General features: G+C 41.2%; 1 protein-coding gene across 3 annotated transcripts in view; it reads right to left on the bottom strand.

The window, feature by feature from the left end:
- Positions 1 to 1,283: 1,283 nt before the first annotated feature.
- The window catches only part of cep44 (centrosomal protein 44), a 37,151-nt gene continuing 15,285 nt past the window's right edge, over positions 1,284 to 23,149 (bottom strand). For 2 of the 3 annotated variants that reach the window (XM_060926566.1, XM_060926565.1), the window contains exons 6-11: positions 15,137 to 15,301; positions 14,790 to 15,002; positions 14,347 to 14,407; positions 13,871 to 13,896; positions 9,301 to 9,338; positions 1,284 to 1,774 (exon numbers count right to left, since the gene is read on the bottom strand). In XM_060926566.1, coding sequence (XP_060782549.1) covers positions 1,726 to 1,774; positions 9,301 to 9,338; positions 13,871 to 13,896; positions 14,347 to 14,407; positions 14,790 to 15,002; positions 15,137 to 15,301 — 552 coding nt within the window. In that variant the 3' untranslated portion in view covers positions 1,284 to 1,725. The remainder of the gene's footprint in view (positions 1,775 to 9,300; positions 9,339 to 13,870; positions 13,897 to 14,346; positions 14,408 to 14,789; positions 15,003 to 15,136; positions 15,302 to 23,149) is intronic. The other variant, XM_060926567.1, reaches the window with a different exon arrangement.

The raw sequence follows: 23,149 nt of genomic DNA, 5'->3' as shown, positions 1-23,149 counted from the left end.
ACAGATGTTTAAAATGTGCAAAAAAGAGGTTTTAAAAAAAGCACAGATGTTTAAAATGTGTAAAAAATGTTTTTAAAAGCACAGATGTTTAAAATGTGTAAAAATTGTTTTAGAAAAGCACAGATGTTTTAAATGTGTAAAAAGATGTTTTCAAAAAGCACAGATGTTTAAAATGTGCAAAAAAGAGGTTTTAAAAAAAGCACAGATGTTTAAAATGTGTAAAAAATGTTTTTAAAAGCACAGATGTTTAAAATGTGTAAAAAATGTTTTTAAAAGCACAGATGTTTAAAATGTGCAAAAAATGTTTTAAAAAGCACAGATGTTTAAAATGTGTAAAAAAATTGTTTTAGAAAAGCACAGATGTTTTAAATGTGTAAAAAAATGTTTTCAAAAAGCACAGATGTTTAAAATGTGTAAAAGAAAAAAAATGTGTACAACAACCATTTTTTAAAATACGAATGGAACATTAAGTAAAGCAACAACAAAAATTGTAAGGGGGGGGCGCTGTTGTTTATTTGCTCTCTGAGGGGGGGGCTGACTCTCCCACACTTTGAAAACCTCTGCTCTATAAGGTGCCATAATGTTTCATGAAAAGTGATCGAAATTTTGTCATAAAAGTCATAAAATAGCAGCTTTTTCCATAACTTTGAGCTCCTGGTGCCACCATTAAACTTTTGAATTTTGTCAAAATATTTCACCCAGTGTGTTTTCTTACCAAAAGGAACATAAAAGCAAAAATGCATCATGATCGGAGGAACTTTTCATTTTTAGGGGGCAACTGATGCACCCTATTATTCATCATTGCTTTAATATTTTAATGAAGAAAATGAGCACAAATTTGAGAGTTAAATGTAAAATTGTTCCAATTTAAACCTTCATGTGTAATTATGGTTAGAGTATTTTGTAACCAAGAACATTATTGAGCTCACCTGCCCTGGAGAAAATAACCGCTACAAGTCTCTTCCTGTATGTGTGTTTAATTTTTTTTTTTTAATGTACAATAAAATGTTATGGCGAGTCTTGTCTTATGTGGTTTACTTGTCTTGATACGGCTATGAAGAGAGCAAAGCACTGTAAATAAATTTAAAGTACCATACAAAGTGACTGCTTTGCTTTAAACCATGTACATTAAGAGACTTAATAACAGGCTCTGAGTCACATCAACGCTGTGTACTGAAAATGCCCCGAGGGAGTTTGGGTAAAAACTGCATGCCTGTTGTGTGAACACCGCGTTAACCCTTCACGTCCGTACACACGAACTGAACATAAAAAGACTCACAAAGTATTATTCATCACTTCTGTGGTTTTACTTGAAAGCCAGGCTGATATAAAAATACAAACATCATGTTTTCACCTCTGGGAACATCATGGTGATGCACATGACAGACCACAGAGGGCAGTAAAGGCACGTTAACCTGAGGTACAGCGTTACAGGGACATCTACTGGACAAGGCACTTCAATGACACTTCAACGGCACTTCAACGGAGAAATGCAGTTCCAGCATGAAAATTAATCCGAGCTTAAAAAAATACAAGTTTTAATATAAATTCACTACGAAGCAGCTTACATCATCACTACATCTGGTCCGTTAAACAGTATAAATAAATACGACGACGAGGAATTTAACCCGGCTCATCATCCGAGGAGGTTTTCTTTCCCTTTACGTGTCTACATTCACTTGGATGTGATGAACACACCTGATGATGAAGAACACTCTCAGAAACTCATATTGTCGGCTCGATATTCTTCAAAAGGCTGGACGTGTCCTTCATCCTAGAAAGCAAAAAGAGCCGTAAACAGATACAAGAGACGTATACAAGACATTAACAATAATAACGTCAGCTTTTTTTTCCCCGAGGACAGAAAAATCAGCATACCATGCACTGCATAAGTATTCACCCCCTTGAACTTTAAGGTACACCTTATGTACCTGATATAACTTACAGTATTTCTATTGTTCTATTAGGCACTTTTTTTTTTTTTTTAAAGAATTTACAGTTCTTATTTTACGTTCGGTTTATTTTCAGCTTGTATTGCTGTATTTTAATTTGTGCTGTATTTTTATGGAGCGATTTCTGGCACAAGAATTTCCTTCGGGATTAATAAAGTTTTATTTTATCTCATCTTACCTTCCCCACATTTTATAGTGTTGAAATGAAAGACAAAACTCAGACAGACAATAAATCAGGGATCTACACAAAATAACCCATTAAGAAAAAAAAAAAGTAAAGCATGGTGATGGTAGCATCACATAGGTCGCTTCTCTGCTGAATATTCCCCGTCTTCACCTGGTCACGGCTTCCTCTACGAGTTGCAGTTGTGTCATAACCTTTCCATTTATTAACAATAATAATAATAATAATAATAATAATAATAGATTTAATGTTATTCTGATCTTAGGGCCCCTATATTTTTTTCCATCCAAACTTTATCGATTTCTGTTTTACAACTTCTACATTATCAGGTCAAAACATTACACAAACATTTTAGAGTTCCAAATGTTCAGTTTTTTTCCAGCACAAAACTAAAACTTTTTATCTGAGCAGCATATTACATAAGAGATGATTTTCAGATTAAAGCTAGACGGCCTTTTGATTTCATAAAATCGGTGAAATTTAGTTCCGTCTGAAATGTGGTCACTGTGATGCATGTTTATTTCTGTAATATCTCAAAATATCAGGCCATTCTGTGGCTGGGAAGTTATTTAATTTGAGGGGATTAAAGCAAATAATGTGCATGAAATCGCCCGCTTCGTGCAGACAAGCAGACAGAGGAAGTCCGTGTGTGTGCGCATGCGCAGGTTTACCTTTGAGCGTGCACTGACAGTTCCATCATTCTGTCGCTAAACGAACAGCTGATCACACCGAGGTGCTCGCTGAGCGCCGATATTTATTAGTTTGGTCCTGCGTTTCCTTTCCTTAGTATATAACAACATCTTCTATTTTTTTTCATGGTCCAAATCCTGCGCTCTGATTGGCTGGCGAGCGGGTATCCTACAGTACGGACCCCAGTTACAGACCTCTGGTGACTCGCTCGTTCACAACAAACATAGTAGTAGTTTTTGTCAACATTTATCTTTTTTTTAATAAGATTTATTTATAAGATTATCAAAAATCTTATACATTTTTGCCAGCATTTCTCAGCATAATAGCATTAATTTTACAGCATGGACAGCGATAACGACAGTGTTCACAGTGAAAGCGAGTTTTACCACCCTGAGGAAGACGAAATAAAAGAAAACATTTCAGGAGAAAGCTAAAAACCTCTAACTGTTGCCAACGCCGAGCAAAAACATGGTTGAATCCTGAATGACTCAATTTTGTATAAATAGGGGACTACATAGGCGGCAAAATGTAGTTTTTTTCCTGCCATGGAAGTGCACTTGTATACCGAGGAGGAAGCCATTTGCATTACAGCCATGAATGAGGATTCAAAATGGCGGCTCGGCTCGGTTTTCCCTTTCGGGCGCTCTCGTTTTCTGTTAGAATTTGGTAAAGAAAAAAATAAATATATTATTTACCAGCTTAAGGTCGGTCCGTATGGTGAAATACCGTGACCTCGGCCTCGAATACTGACCTCGGTCATGGTATTTCATGATACGGACCTCCCAGCTGGTAAATAACACATTTCTTCTCGCTTTCTTTCCGTTACTGTAGTCGGTCCTTCACATTTCATTCGCACACTCACGTCCTCCATTTTTCTCTCCTGTTTCAAATTTGTATCCCACAATGCCTTGCGCGAACAGGGAAAGCCCACCTTGTGATGTGATGCATGACGTAGTATCTTGAATTGGGTCATGGTGAAGCAGGAAAAAATAGCGGAGAATTTAGAGCCACGTGGAGATAAATTCATTAATTGCCCTGTTTAAAAATAAATAAATAAATAAATAAATAAATAGTAATAAAATTGGAAGTCTGTGATTCGAAATCAGGAGCTTTCGGTCACTAAACAAAAATAATTGGGTGTCGGGGAAAATTCTTTTCATGACCGACACTTGAAAAATCTGAAAGGCGGTCTAGCTTTAAAAAAAGAAAACATAATGAAGGCTGCTGGGTTTTGGTGCAAAATGAAGAAGCGAGTGAGACAGTCACAGTGTCCAGAAGAACTGGGGCTGGTTCTGTAAGATGCTCAGTAAAACCTACAGATCATTTCCGCATAAAACTGCACTCACTGGACCTCCGACTACTTTTTTTTTTTTTTAAGCAAAGGGTCGTCTCACACCAAATATTGACTTTTTGTTTCATTTATCTCATCTCATCTCATTATCTCTAGCCGCTTTATCCTTCTACAGGGTCGCAGGCAAGCTGGAGCCTATCCCAGCTGACTACGGGCGAAAGGCGGGGTACACCCTAGACAAGTCGCCAGGTCATCACAGGGCTGACACATAGACACAGACAACCATTCACACTCACATTCACACCTACGCTCAATTTAGAGTCACCAGTTAACCTAACCTGCATGTCTTTGGACTGTGGGGGAAACCGGAGCACCCGGAGGAAACCCATGCGGACACGGGAAGAACATGCAAACTCCGCACAGAAAGGCCCTCGCCGGCCCCGGGGCTCGAACCCAGGACCTTCTTGCTGTGAGGCGACAGCGCTAACCACTACACCACCGTGCCGCCCCTGTTTCATTTATTCTGTCCAAATTACTGCTTACAGTATTTTTTTAACCTCCTAGGGCTTAGCGGTCACATGCGTGGACAGCACTTTTTAGAAATTCGGAACAAGAATCCACATATGTGGACATACTTTTTCTCTAAAAGTACATCTTATCAAAAGATGATGCTTAGTTTTTATTCTAATCAGGTTCTAATAAGCCCAAATAGCAAAGAGAAATAAAAAATGCATGTAAAAAAACAGCTTGGGCCTTAGGAGGTTAATGTTGAAACATTTCATATTATTTTGAAGCCATTTTTGGTCGACAGCATTTCTTTACATATGCCTAAGACTTTTGCACAGCACTGTATATATATTTTATTTTTAATAACTAAACCCTGATTGCCTTTTCCAGAACTTTCCATCTGACTGGTTATGACTGGTCCCGAGTCTCCATGATGATGTTTGTTTGGCATGTTCTCCAACAAACTCTGGGTTCTTCCAGGCACATGTGTATTTATATAAAGATCATCTCCAGTCAATGAATGATATGATATCGGATAGTGATGGTGACTGGCTGCATAAGAACTAGTTTAGGGCTTTCACACTTACAGTGAGAGTAAAAAGTAGTTGATCCCTTGCTGATTTTGTTGGTTTGCCCACTAATAAAGACATGATCATTCTATACTTTTAATGATAAATGTATTCTAACATGGAGAGACAGAATATCAAAACGAAAATCCAGAAAATAACTTTAAAGAATATATTTTAATTGATTTGTATTTCATTGAGGGAAATAAGTATTTGATCCCCTAGTCTGCATTAGGAGTTCTGGCTTTCACAGACCAGTTAGACACTCCCGATCAACTTGTTACTAGGGCTGTGCGATGTCCCCTTAATTGGCATCGACGATGTTTACAGTGCAAACATCGTGATGGACGATCATATCGTGGGTGGGCGGGCGGGCGGGGGGGTGGATTTTAATACCACGTTATTAAATATATTATTATTATTAAAAGTATTAGATACTCATCCAAGGCTTTGGCACGTAAAGAAAAAAAAGCGCTAGGTGATGTGGAATATTTGGTCTTGATAACGGATATGTGGTCCAGCTGCAACATGATGCCCTATATGTCAGCTACCGTACATTATGTGGACCGAGAGTGGGCAATGCAGTCCAAATGCCTGCAGACGAGTTTCATGCCAGAGACACATTCAGCGGACCATTTAGAAGACGCATTGCGCGAGACACTTGCCGAATGGAAAATAGAGGAGAAAAAGATCGCCTGTATAACAACGGGGCGAATATTGTCACAGCCATCAGGCAATTGAAATGGCCGTGGTTAAGTTGTTTTGGGCACAATTTGAACCTGGCCGTAACCAACTCGCTTGCGCAACAGAGGGCCAGTACAGACCGAGCGTTTGGAGTTTGCCGAGCAGTCAACACTGCGTTTGCGCACAGCTGGCTTCGGAGAAATGAGCTGCGCAAAGCGCAGGTGGAAACGAACCTCCCCGAGCACTCACTGATCACGCCAAGATATTAATCTGCTCTAGCAATGAAAGACTAGTATTCAAACTATGAGAAGAAACTACACTTAAGCTATTACTCATTGTTTATTTACACCATATCAACTGAAGATGCGTTTCGGCCTTTAGTGCGCACTTGAACGCGCTAATTTTTCCAATTTATTAGTGTTTGAATTATTGCACCAGCTTTTAAAATCATGATTTAATTTTTTTTTTTACTGTCTTTACATTTGTCAGAATCACCTTCATTCTTCCATTTGGTTTGACATTATGGCTTAGAGTGGACCATTCTGTGTCTGAAAGTAAGCCTGTTTACCAGATTAAAGTTATTTGACTTCTGCCGAAGTCTGCGCTTCACTGCCGTTTGATAAGGTGCAATATTTCCCGACTGAAGTCGTTAATAGTGGCTATTTGTTTGAACAACATGACAAATTTTACATTAAAAGTATAGTGTAGGCTAAAAAATGAAGTCAAAATTTATTATTAGTAGCATACTGTATTTGTGTAACCACATGTTATGTTCACTAGCACGTCCCTGCACCATAGCCTACGGGAACAAGCGGTAATAGGATATTACTTTATAATGATTTATATAATTATGTATTTATATATAATTATATATTAAACAAAACTAACTAACTAAACTAACAAAAAACTAACTTTTTAGGTTAAATAGGCCCAGATGATACCGTATATGCATGTTTATGACAGAAGGGGGCGTGGTATCACGATGGTGGCTCTCCATCGTAATGGATGACCACCATCGTCGATGGACGATGGCATCGTCTATCGGCACAGCCCTACTTGTTACCTGAATTGAAGACACCTGTTCTAACTAATCACCTGTATGAAAGACACCTGTTCACAGAATCAGACAGATTCCAAACTCTCCAACATGGGTAATGGTGCGTTCATGTGCTATGGGAATTATGGTAAATACCAAACGCCGACATGGAAAGCACACATGAACGCCCCCTCTTGTGGTATTTTCCACTGGGCAACTCGTAGAAAATTTTGATACACGAGTTGCCGAGATGACATGAACTTTAACCTTGCAACATGGCGGCGAGCGTGGCATTCAATGTGTTAAGAAAATCTCTACTTGTCATGATCAGGAAATATTCAGCATTATTTACCTTTTGACTTCTGATAACTCATATTCCTGCTGCAGCTGATGAACAAGGCAATCTATAATTGTTTTAGCCAAATAACAGGCCTGATTCTGAATCTGGTCCACCATCTTTAATTTGTCAACAACAACAAAAGCATGTGAACACAACACACTGGTAAATACCACTTCCCAACTGGAAAATATCATCTTCCCATAGCATATGAACGCAGCAGCATAAGACCAAAGAACTCTCTCAGGACCTCAGAGACAGGATTGTTGACCTGCACAAATCTGGAATGGGCTACAAAAACATTAGCAAGATGCTGGGTATTAAAGTAACAAACAGTGGTGCAATTGTGAGAAAATTTAAGAAGTATAACATGACCATCAATAGACCTCGGTCTGGTGCTCCACAGAAGATTTCACCTCGTGGGGTGGCAATGATCATGAGAACTGTGAGAAATCGGCCTGCAACCACACAGCGGGAGTTAGTGAATGACCTCAAGGCAGCTGGAACCACAGTCACCAGGAAAACAATTGGCAACACTTTGCGCCGCAATGGATTAAAATCCTGCAGTGCCCGAAAGGTACCCCTGCTTAAGAAGGCACATGTGGAGGCCCGCCTAAAGTATGCCAGTGATCACCTCAAAGATGTACAAAATGATTGGGAGAAGGTTCTGTGGTCAGACGAGACCAAAATTGAACTTTTTGGCCTAAACTCTACTCGTCATGTGTGGAGGAAGAAAAATGCTGCCTATGACCCCAGGAACACTGTGCCCACCATCAAGCATGGAGGTGGAAGCATTATGTTTTGGGGGTGTTTCTCTGCCAAGGGCACAGGGCTACTTCACCGCATCAGTGGGAAGATGGATGGAGCCATGTACCGTGCAGTCCTGAGGGACAACCTCCTCCCCTCTGCCAGGAAGTTGAAAATGGGCCGTGGTTGGGTCTTCCAACATGACAACGACCCGAAGCATACAGCAAAGGCAACAAAGGAGTGGCTCAAGAAGAACCACATTAAGGTCATGGAGTGGCCCAGCCAGTCTCCGGACCTCAATCCAATCGAAAATCTATGGAGGGAGCTGAAGGTCTGAGTTGCCAAGCGACAGCCCACCAACCTTAATGATTTAGAGAGGATCTGCAAAGAAGAGTGGGCCAAAATTCCCCCTGATATGTGTACTAACCTTGTGGTTAACTACAACAAACGTCTGTCCGCTGTGCTTGCAAACAAAGGCTTTGCCACCAAGTATTAAGTGCTTTTGGCTAGAGGGATCAAATACTTATTTCCCTCAATGAAATACAAAATCAATTAAAATATATTCTTTAAAGTTATTTTCTGGATTTTCGTTTTGATATTCTGTCTCTCCATGTTAGAATACATTTACCATTAAAAGTATAGAATGATCATGTCTTTATTAGTGGGCAAACCAACAAAATCAGCAAGGGATCAAATACTTTTTACTCTCACTGTAAAGGAGTGAATACTTATACTGTCCTTAGTAAAATTATTTGCTACCTTTAGTGATTTATTTTAGTGATCTTTTACTTAAATATTAACTTTATTACTGTGTAGTGTAATGACATTATAAAATGTGGAAAGGTGAAGGGGGTGAATACTTATGCAAGGCATTGTTAGAACTGCATCAGAAATTCTCATTTCGCATTGTATAAAGGCACTCACTACCGACTTTTTTTTAATCTCGTCGTTTACTTCAATTAATGCACAAGTAAAAAATAATGGCTGACTCTTTCCTATTATTCAGCACTAAACTGAGGATGTTGGAGGTGAAAGTGTCGATAGGTGGTGCCTTGCCACTGGTTATTAATCATTATCAATGAATACAAGCAAGAAAAAAACGTTTAAAAGTTCAGCCCAAGTTAAAAAAAAAAAAAAAAAATTTCACCTGTCCATGTGCTTAGAACTCCAATCAGTTTAATGATATAATGGCTACAGCGCAACCTAGTGGCAGGTTTATGTAACAAGCGTTAACTTGCATTCTATAGTTCGCATTTTATGCATGTATTGCTTCGTTCTGCATTTATCTTAGAAATAAAATACTTACATACTGGCAATTCTCTCCAGTCTCTCTTTAATGTTCTCCTAAAAAAAAAAAATCAGTCATCTCCAATAACTCAAGATGATATTACATTACTATACAATGAGCTTCCTTTAAGCACGACAGGTCGAACCCTACAGAAAGGGTATTCGGATTATAAACCGAGCTCTTAACACTTCAGGACTCTGGACTTTAATGTACCGTCATGTGGCATTAACAGGGTTCATGATGACGTCGATATGCATCACACACACGCAAATCTAAAGTAATTCGTAACACTGCCCATTAGATGAATGGGGGGGAAATATGGACAGGATTGTAACGTGTACAAACAATACGACAGGCATCTTGGAAGAATACCACTGAACTGTTTACTTTGTTTTCTAGAAGAATTGATGGATGGAGAGATTAAGGGATAAACTGACTGACGGATGGATGGATAAACAGATTAACTGACAAATTAACGGGTGGAGAGATAGAGAGATGGACTGATAAATAAATGATTATTGGATGGATGGATGGATGGATGGATGGATGGATGGATGGATGGATGGATGGATGGATGGATGGATGGATGGATGGATGGATGGATGGATGGATGGATGGATGGATGGATGGATGGATGGAAAGATTAATAGACGAATGAGTGGATGGATGGATTATTGGACAGACAAATTAATGGATGGATGGACAGATTAATAGATGGATGGATTATTGGACAGACATTAATGGACAGATTAATGGATGGATGGGCAGATGTACTGATTAACAAACAGATGATCATTGGATGGATGGATGGATGGATAAAATGTACTAACGAACAGATGAATCGATGTATGTATGTATGTACGTACGTACGTACGTACGTACTGACAAATGAACAGATGGATGGACAAATGTACTAACTAACTAACGAACAGATGGATCACTGGATGGAAGGATGGACAAATGTACTGACTAATGAACAGATGGATCACTGGATGGATGGACGGACGGACAGACGGACTGACAAATGAACAGATGGATGGATGGACAAATGTACTAACTAACAAACATGGATCACTGTATGGATGGATGGATGGATGGATGGACAAATGTACTGACTAATGAGCAGATGGATCATTGGATGGATGGATGGATGGATGGATGGATGGATGGATGGATGGATGGACTGACAAATGAACAGATGGATGGATGGACAAATGTACTAACTAACAAACATGGATCACTGGATGGATGGATGGATGGATGGATGGATGGATGGATGGATGGATGGATGTACTGACTAACGAACAGATGGATCATTGGATGGATGGATGGATGGATGGATGGATGTACTGACTAACGAACAGATGGATCATTGGATGGATGGATGGATGGATGGATGGATGGATGGATGTACTGACTAACGAACAGATGGATCATTGGATGGATGTATGTATGTATGGATGGATGGATGGATGGATGGATGGATGGATGGATGGATGGACTGACTAACGAACAGATGGATCATTGGATGGATGGATGGATGGATGGATGGATGGATGGATGGATGGATGGATGGATGGATGGATGGACTGACTAACGAACAGATGGATCACTGGATGGCTGGATGGATGGATGGATGTATGTACTGACTAACGAACAGATGGATCATTGGATGGATGGATGGACAAATGTACTAACTAACAAACATGGATCACTGTATGGATGGATGGATGGATGGACAAATGTACTGACTAATGAGCAGATGGATCATTGGATGGATGGATGGATGGATGGATGGATGGATGGATGGATGGATGGATGGACTGACAAATGAACAGATGGATGGATGGACAAATGTACTAACTAACAAACATGGATCACTGGATGGATGGATGATGGATGGATGGATGTACTGACTAACGAACAGATGGATCATTGGATGGATGGATGGATGGATGGATGGATGGATGGATGGATGGATGGATGGATGTACTGACTAACGAACAGATGGATCATTGGATGGATGGATGGATGGATGGATGGATGGATGTACTGACTAACGAACAGATGGATCATTGGATGGATGGATGGATGGATGGATGGATGGATGGATGGATGGATGTACTGACTAACGAACAGATGGATCATTGGATGGATGTATGTATGGATGGATGGATGGATGGATGGATGGATGGATGGATGTACTGACTAACGAACAGATGGATCATTGGATGGATGGATGGATGGATGGATGGATGTACTGACTAACGAACAGATGGATCATTGGATGGATGGATGGATGTACTGACTAACGAACAGATGGATCATTGGATGGATGGATGTATGTATGGATGGATGGATGGATGGATGGATGTACTGACTAACGAACAGATGGATCATTGGATGGATGGATGGATGGATGGATGGATGGATGGATGGATGGATGGATGGATGGACTAACGAACAGATGGATCATTGGATGGATGGATGGATGGATGGATGGATGGATGGATGGATGGATGGATGGACTGACTAACGAACAGATGGATCACTGGATGGCTGGATGGATGGATGTATGTATGTACTGACTAACGAACAGATGGATCATTGGATGGATGGATGGCCTGACAAATGAACAGATGGATGGATGGACAAATGTACTAACTAACAAACATGGATCACTGTATGGATGGATGGATGGATGGATGGACAAATGTACTGACTAATGAGCAGATGGATCATTGGATGGATGGATGGATGGATGGATGGATGGATGGATGGACTGACAAATGAACAGATGGATGGATGGACAAATGTACTAACTAACAAACATGGATCACTGGATGGATGGATGATGGATGGATGGATGTACTGACTAACGAACAGATGGATCATTGGATGGATGGATGGATGGATGGATGGATGGATGGATGGATGGATGGATGTACTGACTAACGAACAGATGGATCATTGGATGGATGGATGGATGGATGGATGGATGTACTGACTAACGAACAGATGGATCATTGGATGGATGGATGGATGGATGGATGGATGGATGTACTGACTAACGAACAGATGGATCATTGGATGGATGGATGGATGGATGGATGGATGTACTGACTAACGAACAGATGGATCATTGGATGTATGTATGTATGGATGGATGGATGGATGGATGGATGGACTGACTAACGAACAGATGGATCATTGGATGGATGGATGGATGGATGGATGGACTAACGAACAGATGGATCATTGGATGGATGGATGGATGGATGGATGGATGGACTGACTAACGAACAGATGGATCACTGGATGGCTGGATGGATGGATGGATGGATGGATGTACTGACTAACGAACAGATGGATCATTGGATGGATGGATGGCCTGACAAATGAACAGATGGATGGATGGACAAATGTACTAACTAACAAACATGGATCACTGTATGGATGGATGGCTGGATGGATGGACGGATGTACTGACTAACGAACAGATGGATCATTGGATGGATGGATGGATGGATGGATGGATGGATGGACTGACTAACGAACAGATGGATCATTGGATGGACGGATGGATGTACTGACTAACGAACAGATGGATCATTGGATGGATGGATGGATGGATGGATGGATGGATGGATGGATGGATGGATGGATGTACTGACTAACGAACAGATGGATCATTGGATGGATGGATGGACTGACTAACGAACAGATGGATCATTGGATGGATGGCTGGATGGATGGACGGATGTACTGACTAACGAACAGATGGATCATTGGATGGATGGATGGATGGATGGATGGATGGATGGATGGATGGATGGATGGATGGATGGATGGACTGACTAATGAACAGATGGATCATTGGATGGACGGATGGATGTACTGACTAACGAACAGATGGATCATTGGATGGATGGATGGATGGATGGATGGATGGATGGATGTACTGACTAACGAACAGATGGATCATTGGATGGATGGATGGACTGACTAACGAACAGATGGATCATTGGATGGCTGGATGGATGGACGGATGTACTGACTAACGAACAGATGGATCATTGGATGGATGGATGGATGGATGGATGGACTGACTAACGAACAGATGGATCATTGGATGGACGGATGGATGGATGGATGTACTGACTAACGAACAGATGGATCATTGGATGGATGGATGGATGGATGTACTGACTAACGAACAGATGGATCATTGGATGGATGGATGGATGGATGGATGGATGGATGGACTGACTAACGAACAGATGGATCATTGGATGGATGGATGGATGGATGGATGGATGGATGGATGTACTGACTAACGAACAGATGGATCATTGGATGGATGGATGGATGGATGGATGGATGGATGGATGGATGGATGTACTGACTAATGAACAGATGGATCATTGGATGGATGGATGGATGGATGGATGGATGGATGGACTGACTAACGAACAGATGGATCATTGGATGGATGGATAGCTACACAACTGTACAGATGAATGGACTGAAGGACGTGTGGACAGACAGCCAAGAAAGAAAGAAAGAAAGAAAGAAAGATGAAGCTCACCTCTGAGGACGATGATAATTGGTTGGCTGGTGATATAAAAGAACAAGTTTACAACAACAACAACAACAACAATAATACATTTATCAACTGTGACACTTTATAGGTTCATCATTTCGTTCGAAGTTACTGCAAGGCATATGATGATCAAAATGTGCCAAATACCATAAATAAATGTAAAGACTATAAATTATAAAATGCCATTTTGGTCCTAGAATAACTGCATGGAGAAGGTGTATGAAGTCACCTATTCCAGATGTTCAAGGCGTTTATTCAAACTGATATTGTCCACAATACTGGGCATAATTTCTTTGGAAACATCATAATCAATGATTTGTCTATTAATTCACATTCAGTTTCTCCGAGTCTATAATCTCAGGAACGCTGTGCACATGGTGGGAATACTGCGGATTCTAATCCAACACTCGAGGCCAATATCAGTGTTCATCTGAAAGTGTCTCAGCGTCTTAACTCCTCACCGCTCTCATCAGTGTGTTGGCTCATGTCCACACTCGTAACTCCACTTGTTCTCATCGGATCCTGCACAGATGGAGATAAACACATTTTACACACCTCTTAGTAACACACACACACACACACACACACACACACACACACACACACACACACACACACACACACACACAGCAGCTTTAAGGGTCACGGGACTGCTGTTAAAACACTCCTGAACACTCATGGCTATGAATGTGGGAATAAATTTCATAAAGAGCATCAGTAAATACTGTATACATTATTGTTGTGCTGTGATCGTTTAAAATATATCTTCTTGCACACGGGGATCTAAAAATCTGAGTCCATTATTAAACTACTGACAATAATTTGCATTTTTGTTCAACTTTTAAACACAGAATGAGTCTGACTTCTTATCGCTGCGTTCAGGGTTCGGGTGTGGTCTCTGTACCTGTGCCCTGGTTAACGTCAGTCCCGTCTCCAGCAGCAGTACCCGGTTCTCTAGCTCCTCCCACGCACTGCGCTCTATACAGATCTTTCCAGCTGTGCTCTCCTCCAGAGCCTGCACCCTCACGTCCAGCATGGCCAGCTGCTGCTCCAACCTGCACACACACTGCTGAAGACCTGCCTCCACCACCCTCAACCTGCTCCCCGACACACACTCCTACAGGGGAAAAGTGGGCGTGACTTTACCTGTACCTATGAGTCCAACACTCGAGTGATCGTTATTCGTTTAATCACTTTTACTTCAAAAAGAAAAGGAGTCCGTCATCATGTCCTAAACAAACAATCACTGACCCGGTGTGTATCTACAGGTCGAGGAACATCTCGGTCACGAGGTCTCGGCCTTTCCTTCTCATCCTGATCCTCGTGCACCTGCTGATCGTCTGAGGAGAAGCTGACTTGTGAAGTTGGAGATCGGTGACCCAGGTGCCTCTCCACCAGTGATCTGCTCAAAACTACCTGCAGTGAACAGAACACGCAACATGCAGAACTTTCATGCTGATATTCATGTAATTATTCATATGATGATAGAAAGGGTGAAGAAACATTAACCACCAAACCCAACATCATGATTTTTAGAGGACGTTCAGGCACCTGCTTACAACAGGTATTAAAAAAAAAAAAAACCCAGACCGTCAAGGCCGTAGTAGCTCATCCGGCCCGCCATCAAAACAACCACGACGACCGAAACATCCAACAGAACGGAAATGTGACAATGTGAGAGAGGACCGACCTCCACGACAAACTGTTTACAACAGGAACATTGACAAACAAATGACCAAGTTTTGTTCCAAGTGAAGATCGACCCAAAACATCAACCAGAACTGAATTCGCATGATAAACGAGAAACAATTCTAGTCCGAAGAAAATGCGTGAAGTTGACCTGATTGCTAATTTGTTAGCAAAAAATTGACAATACAATGAGCAAGTTTTGTACAGAAGGTCGGAGTTCTTTCAAATAAAACCATCAGAACTGAAATCCACTGAGAACTGACGGAGGAGACACGATTTAACTGAAAATAAACAAAGTTGTATACAAATTGTTTACAAGAAAAATCAAACAAATGACCAAGTCTTGTTCCTCAAGAGAAGATCGACCCCAGGCTTTTGTCTAAACCGGGGAACAGGGGCGCTGCGCCCTCTTACTCTTGGCGTGCGCCCTCTTACCGAAATGCCGATTGAACCCCAAGTCACACTTAGGCCATGCACTTATATGCTACTGCACAACATGCAGTCTTTCTCAAAACGATCTTTTCTCCGTGAAAACATCCCAGCAACACCACGTGACAATGTGTCTGATCATCAAATACTTTATAATTACTCCAAAAATATTCCAATCATAGCAGATACACCGCCAGACGGTGCAAAAACTATCCGAACTGGCGTTTTCCAGACTGAGGCGCCATGTTGTTTAGTTGTTTGTCATGGCTGCTCTTGCGAGATTTGACATGGGGTACATGCAAGCAGTGATGGGAATAACGGCGTTAGAAATAAACGGCATTACTTTTTTTAGTAACGAGTAATCTAACTAATTACTTTTTACATCGTTATAACGCCGTTCCAGTTACTTACAATAAAATACTATGCGTTACTTTATTAAAGCTGTTCTCATCTGGCACGCTGCTCGTTCAGCCTTTCTTTACTCTGCTTTCGTGTGGGGCGGGGAGACACGAGACAACAGCACAGTAAGCCAATCAGAGTAGATTTGGACAACATAGATACGTAGGTAGGCCACGCCTACTGCACTACTGCGCGCTCTTTCAATCGGAAGACCCAGCGATGGCGAGCGGTCAGCCCAGCACTGCGCTTTCACATTGGAAATACAGCCATTACTTTTCATTACTTGAAATAAAAGGCAAGAGTGTTTACGTGCAATGCACATTATGTCGAGGAACAAAGCGTTTGTCCTCGTCAGTGGCCAGTAATTAGTAACATAATTTTAATAACTACAAAAATATATTATTACATTTGATAGATGTCTTATCTCACATTGTCCCACAAAAATATTAATATAGTGTAGATAACATTACTAATTGGTTCTGTTAAGTGTCCATTTCAGTCATTAAACACATTTAACATTCACTTTTATTATGATTACACTAATTGAATTTGATTTTTTTTGAGGGGGAACAAAATGTAACGGAATAATTACTTTCCCTGGTAATTAGTTACTTTTATGACAAAGTAACTCCGTTACTAACTCAGTTACTTTTTGGGAAAAGTAACTAGTAACTATAATTACTTTTTGAAAGCAACGTGCCCAACACTGCATGCAAGGTCAGCTGACTTGCACAGCGAGATTTTTCAAGACTGAATGACCTTTCACCCACCGGCGCGGGAGCTTTTGACAGAAGTAGTTCGCGAGTTGATTTTGTTGACACTTAGGCATTTAAAGATGTCATCCCGCGGCACGAAACGGAAGAAAGCCAAAGACTGTCTGGGCCAGAAGAAGATTACTTTTCTTTTTCAATATCGACAATTTGTTACAATTTCCCTCTCAGATAGCCTCAGAATGTCCCATTGTAGCCTCAATTTTTCAAAGGCTTCGCACGACGGGTGGGGGCGGACAACCGGCACCATCCCCCCGTCGTCGTCGCTTCACTCCCTCGGCATGGTGAGCGCCCTCATACTAAATTTTTCTAGAAAAACCCTGGACCCAAAACATCGATCAGAACTGGAATCAGATGAGAAATCAGAGAGGAGATAAAATTCTAATGGAGAGGCCTGGAAAATTCGTTAATTTGGCCTAATTAGTAACTTGTTAGCAAAAAAATTTGACAAAACGACGACCAAGTTTTGTGCGGGGTGATGAGTTCTTTCAAACAAAACAATCGGAACAGAAATCCGTGGCGAACTGATGGAGGAGATATGATTTAACCGAATTGTGGATGACGGACGCCACGTCATGGCAATCGGCCTTACGGACAGAGGAGTTAACGGTAAGGTGTCGTAATCTAAACATGCTAAAGAAGGTCATGTAATTTTGTCACGTCCACCATACGTTAAGGTTGTGGCAATGTCAGTGGGCAATGGTCCGTAGATTACCTGATTAAATTTTGGGGGTAATCGGGTTAAAGTGAAGGTCAAGGTCACTGGAAAAGTCAACCTTTCGGGCAAAATAACATTTTCCATTATAACTCAAAAACAGTTGCTGATAGAGAGATGTTTACTATTATGAGCATATAGGAACTCCCATATGGCCTTTCATTTGGCACCATGATCTTTGACCTTGAAAGGTCAAACTCAAGGTCACAGATTTTCAGAGGGCTGTAACTTGAAAACGGTTGATGGTAGACAGACATTTACCATTATCAACTTATAGACCCCTTCGCAGTAAACGTCATTCATACGTAAGCGGAAATTGCGCGTGCAGCCTGGACCCAAAAAAGACTCAGAAATGCCTAGTTGTTGTGTTGTCGGGTGTCAGAATCGTAGCAGTGATGGGGTTAAAATGTACAGAATTCCAGCAGGATCTCACCCATTCCAAAAAAAATCACCGACGTCTATGACTACAAGCCATCAAACGTGTAGACTGGGATGAAAGCACTATCAAAAATGCGCGGGTTTGCAGCGCCCACTTCATCACAGGTAAGATCAGGCTATTTATTAAATCTTTCTTTTTTATTCTTTCTAGTCTTCGTTTACTGATGTAGCAAAATACTTTGGTAACGTTTGTCTGATTAGCTGGGTCATAGTTACACAATGTAATGAATATTGTTAGCATGTTAACTTAGCTTTGCATGCAGTTTTGTTTGTAGGAGAGGTCTCGCTTGACTCAAGCAGGCCAGATTTTGTGCCATCATTATTTGTGTATGCCGAAAATCACAATTTTAAAGCAAGGATGGAAAGGTAAAATTGTGTGCCCTTGCTCTAAATGCCAACTTACGTTGACTGCTCTAACCTAGCTCCCGCCCCGTTCAGTTTCATTTCTGCTCTCTGCCTCTCGCTTTTTACGCAGCTCTTAGCTGCACTCTTTACACTATCATTCCTTTCATGCCATTACCTCCTGCAAATTGCTGTTTAGTGTTGGTATTTGCTGTTGTAGCTAAAGCCACATTGCCATCACATCACTGGCATAATTTGATTAAAACAAAATGAATATGAATGCCCCATTGTTAATCAAGTTGTACATGCCCGCACATAACAATCATATGCGTCTAAAGACTTGTAGGCACGAAGTTTTTCGTGGGTGTACACTGAAGTCTTGTCAATAAGGTGCGAGTATATATCTGGCCATTGTATACCAGGGAACTTACTAACATCGTCCGTCCACTCTTTAATTAAATACGGATCCGGTAGGCGATGTCCACTTGTTAGAGTTAACTTCTTTATGTAGCATTCTCGATCTTGTAACGACAATTGTTTGGCATAATCTGACAGCTCATAATGCCGGTCTATGGGCAGCGCCATTGTTTCTGGGTCCAGGCTGCGCGCGCATCCTGGCAACGGTCGGTTTGTTTACAAACATGCGAAGGGGTCTATAGGAAGTGCCATATGCGCTTTCATTTGGCACCATGATCTTTGACCTTGAAAGGTCAAACTGAAGGTCATGGGCTTTCAAAGAGCTATAACTTTTAAAATGGTTCATGATAGCCAGATGTTTACCATTATCAACATACAAGAAGTCCCATATGGGCTTTCAGTTGCCGCCATGACCTTTGACCTTGAAATGTCAAATTCAAGGCCGTGGATTTTCATAGGACTATAACCTGACAGCTAATGATTGAGAAATATCACCGTTATCAACATATAGGTATAAAATAAGTGCTGCTGGGTGAGGTTTGTTTTGCCTGGCAACACTTGCGTGTGTTTTGTTTGTCCTTACAGAGAGAAGTGTGTGAACTTGTGAGACAGAGAGATAGCGAGCGCGAGCTGACAGAACTCCTGCATAGCGCGCGCACACACACACACACACACACACACACACACACACACACACACACACACACACACACACGAGCTTGAAAAGTGGTTCATTTTGTTTTAGTATAATTAAATGTCTTGGGTGTTTAAGGGGTTAAACAGGAAGAATCTTTATTCAGAAGACTGACATCATACAACACGATTTTCAGTAGGGCTCTGGAAAAAGAAATAATAAATAAATAAATAAATAAATTAAAATATATACACTTCAGTAAACAGCAAGTCATTCTAGTACATAATATAATAAAAAGACAAAAAATAATGTCGATAAAATAAATACTTTAAAAAAGTCTAATTATTTACTATAAACAAACTTTTCCCCGCTCTTTTAAATTTCTTAACTGTTGACAGTGTCGACCGGTAAAGAACTGCAGCTGTGCAGACACGAGAGCTGAGATCTGAACAGACCCCAGTTCGTGTTGGATTGAACTGTTCTCAACGTATTTTTATGGTGTGTGGAAATCTGTGCTTTTAGATAAACTTGATGCATCTTTAGATACTTTCTTCTCCGCGTAGGCACAGCGATGGAGTTCTGTTCGGTGAGACAGGTCCAGCCACTTGAGTTCTTCGAGTGCATCAGTAGAGGAGGACCACGGCGATCGAGTCGGGATTAATTTGGCCGCTTTGTTATGAAGTACTTGGAGCGAGTTCATTAACGTTTTGTTGTCCTCGTCACCCCAGACAACGGATGCATAATCAAACTATTAATGTCATGATAGGGAAGTTTTCTTTGCTTCATATCTCCAAGCCGTTGTGCAACCTTTGAGTGCAGCATTTCAACGCAATCGTGCCAAGTAAGGTGGTGGTTAATGATTAAACCAAGGTACTTGAACTCTAACATTCTCAACTTCATCTTGTTCCACCAATAGCTGCACATCCTGAAAGTTCTTCAACTTCTTCCTGCAACCGATGATCATGAATTTAGATTTTTAATGTTCAAACTAAGCTTATGATTCTGTAACCATGAAGAAACAGATTGAAGATCCTGGTTAAGCTTGCACTGTAGATCAACAGGTGAAATCTCAGAGCAGTAAGAGGCCATGTCCTCAGCAAACATCATCATCTGGGAAAACTGGACAGGAGACTCCATCACACTGATGTAGATTAATAATAACAACAACTCGACTGCATTTCCGCAGAGAAAATGCAAAGTGTGCTTGCTCAGCTGTAGCAGAGAGTCACTGACAGTAACTGGATCAGACACGAGACCTCGCGCTCTAAAATCTGTTTAAAATGGCTGAGCTCACAGTGCGATTGTGCCGATACAGCAAACCTTTAACATTGAGCATGCTAATATGCTAACTGCTAACATGCTAAGGCTAACATGCAAATTGAAAACATGCCAAGTTAACTGCTAGCATGTTAACTGCTAGCATACTAATGGCTAACATGCTAACTGCTCGCATATTAACACTCTAAAGCTAATATGCTAACAACTAACACTAAAATGTTAACTCTTAACATGCTCATGGCTAACTGTTAGCATGCTAACATAACATGCTCACCATTAACATGCTAAGGCTAACATGTTAACAGCTAGCATGCTAACACACTGAGGCTAATATGCCAACAGCTAACATGCCTAATGGCTAACATACCATGCTCATGGCTAACTGTTAGCATGCTAACAGATAACATGCTCACCATTAACATGCTAAGGCTAACATGTTAACAGCTAGCATGCTAACACACTGAGGCTAATATGCCAACAGCTAACATGCTAATTTGCTAATGGCTAACATACCAACATGTTAAGGCTAACATGCTATGGCTAACTGTTAACATGCAAGCATGCCAAGGCAAACATGTTAACAGCTAGCATGTTAACATGCTAACTGATGGCATGCTAACATGCTAATGGCTAACGTTAACTGTCAACATGCTAACACACTGAGGCTAATATGCCAACAACTAACATGCCAATTTGCTAATGGCTAACAGCTAACACACTAAGGCTAACTTGACATGCAAACATGCCAAGGCAAACATGTTAACAGCTAGCATGCTAACATGCTATCGCTAACATGTTAACTGCTAGCATGTTAACATGCTAACTGCTGGCATGCTAACATGCTAATGGCTAACGTTAACTGTCAACATGCTAACACGCTGAGGCTAATATGCCAACAACTAACATGCCAATTTGCTAATGGCTAACAGCTAACACACTAAGGCTAACTTGACATGCAAACATGCCAAGGCAAACATGTTAACAGCTAGCATGCTAACATGCTATCAGTAACATGTTAACTGCTAGCATGTTAACATGCTAACTGCTGGCATGCTAACATGCTAATGGCTAACGTTAACTGTCAACATGCTAACACGCTGAGGCTAATATGCCAACAACTAACATGCCAATTTGCTAATGGCTAACAGCTAACGCACTAAGGCTAACTTGACATGCAAACATGCCAAGGCAAACATGTTAACAGCTAGCATGCTAACATGCTATCGCTAACATGTTAACTGCTAGCATGCTAACATGCTAATGGCTAACATGTGGTATGTTTGTGCATTCATGTGCAAGTATTCCTAATAAAGTTGCCACTGAGTTGAAGTTGATTTGTTGTCAAAGTCTCAAATTAGCAAATCTTTGCCAAATGCATCGTCACCTCTGGGGAAACGGAGGGATGACCCAGTCCAGCCTCAAATAATCGGCGGCAGTGTGGAGGAAAAAGGGATGGATGAAAGGTGAGACAAAGACGAGCGTGGGTCAGAGCCGATATCGCGCATGAGGCCGACTCAGCCACGAGGGTCCGTGTGGAGTTTGGCGTGTGTGTGGTGAATGAAGTGTTAGTGAGCAGAACTCCATTCGTTTGAAAGGGGCCGGTTCCTCCGAGACACACTGCAGCTTCCGGCCAGATGGTATTAGCTCACAGTTCACCGAGATGAGAGCTGAGCCATGACGAGCTGTTTCCAGACACGCCCGAGTTCTTTAGTTTTCTCACGAGTACTTCATGGTTAACAGAATCGAACGCCTTTTTCAAGTCTAAAAAGTTTGCACCTGTAACTTTACAGCATCAGTGTTTTCCCCAGAAAAAATTAAAGCCCTAAATTCTGGCATGATAAAACACAGACAACTGAGCGCCAACGGCACGAAGCGAAACTAGGGGGGGTCCGGGGGCATGCCCCCCCGGAAAATTTTTTGAAAATAGATGCTCTCAGGTTCATTTTCAGGGTCTCAGAGGTTTTACGGCGTATTCACACCTACGTTGTTTGGTCCGGACCAAACGACCCAAATTTCCCTTGGTCCGGACCTTTTGGGTTGGTCTGAATACAAACCACTGAACTCTGGTCCGGACCAAACAAGCGGACCGAGACCGAGCTGCAAGGTCGGACTCGGTCCGGACCAAAGGAACCCTGGTGCGGATCTTTTGGAGG

Source organism: Neoarius graeffei, chromosome 7, assembly GCF_027579695.1.
Source record: "Neoarius graeffei isolate fNeoGra1 chromosome 7, fNeoGra1.pri, whole genome shotgun sequence".
Lineage (NCBI taxonomy): Eukaryota > Metazoa > Chordata > Actinopteri > Siluriformes > Ariidae > Neoarius > Neoarius graeffei.
Note: the sequence above shows the minus strand (reverse complement) of the source record. Positions and strands in the feature narration are given on the sequence as shown.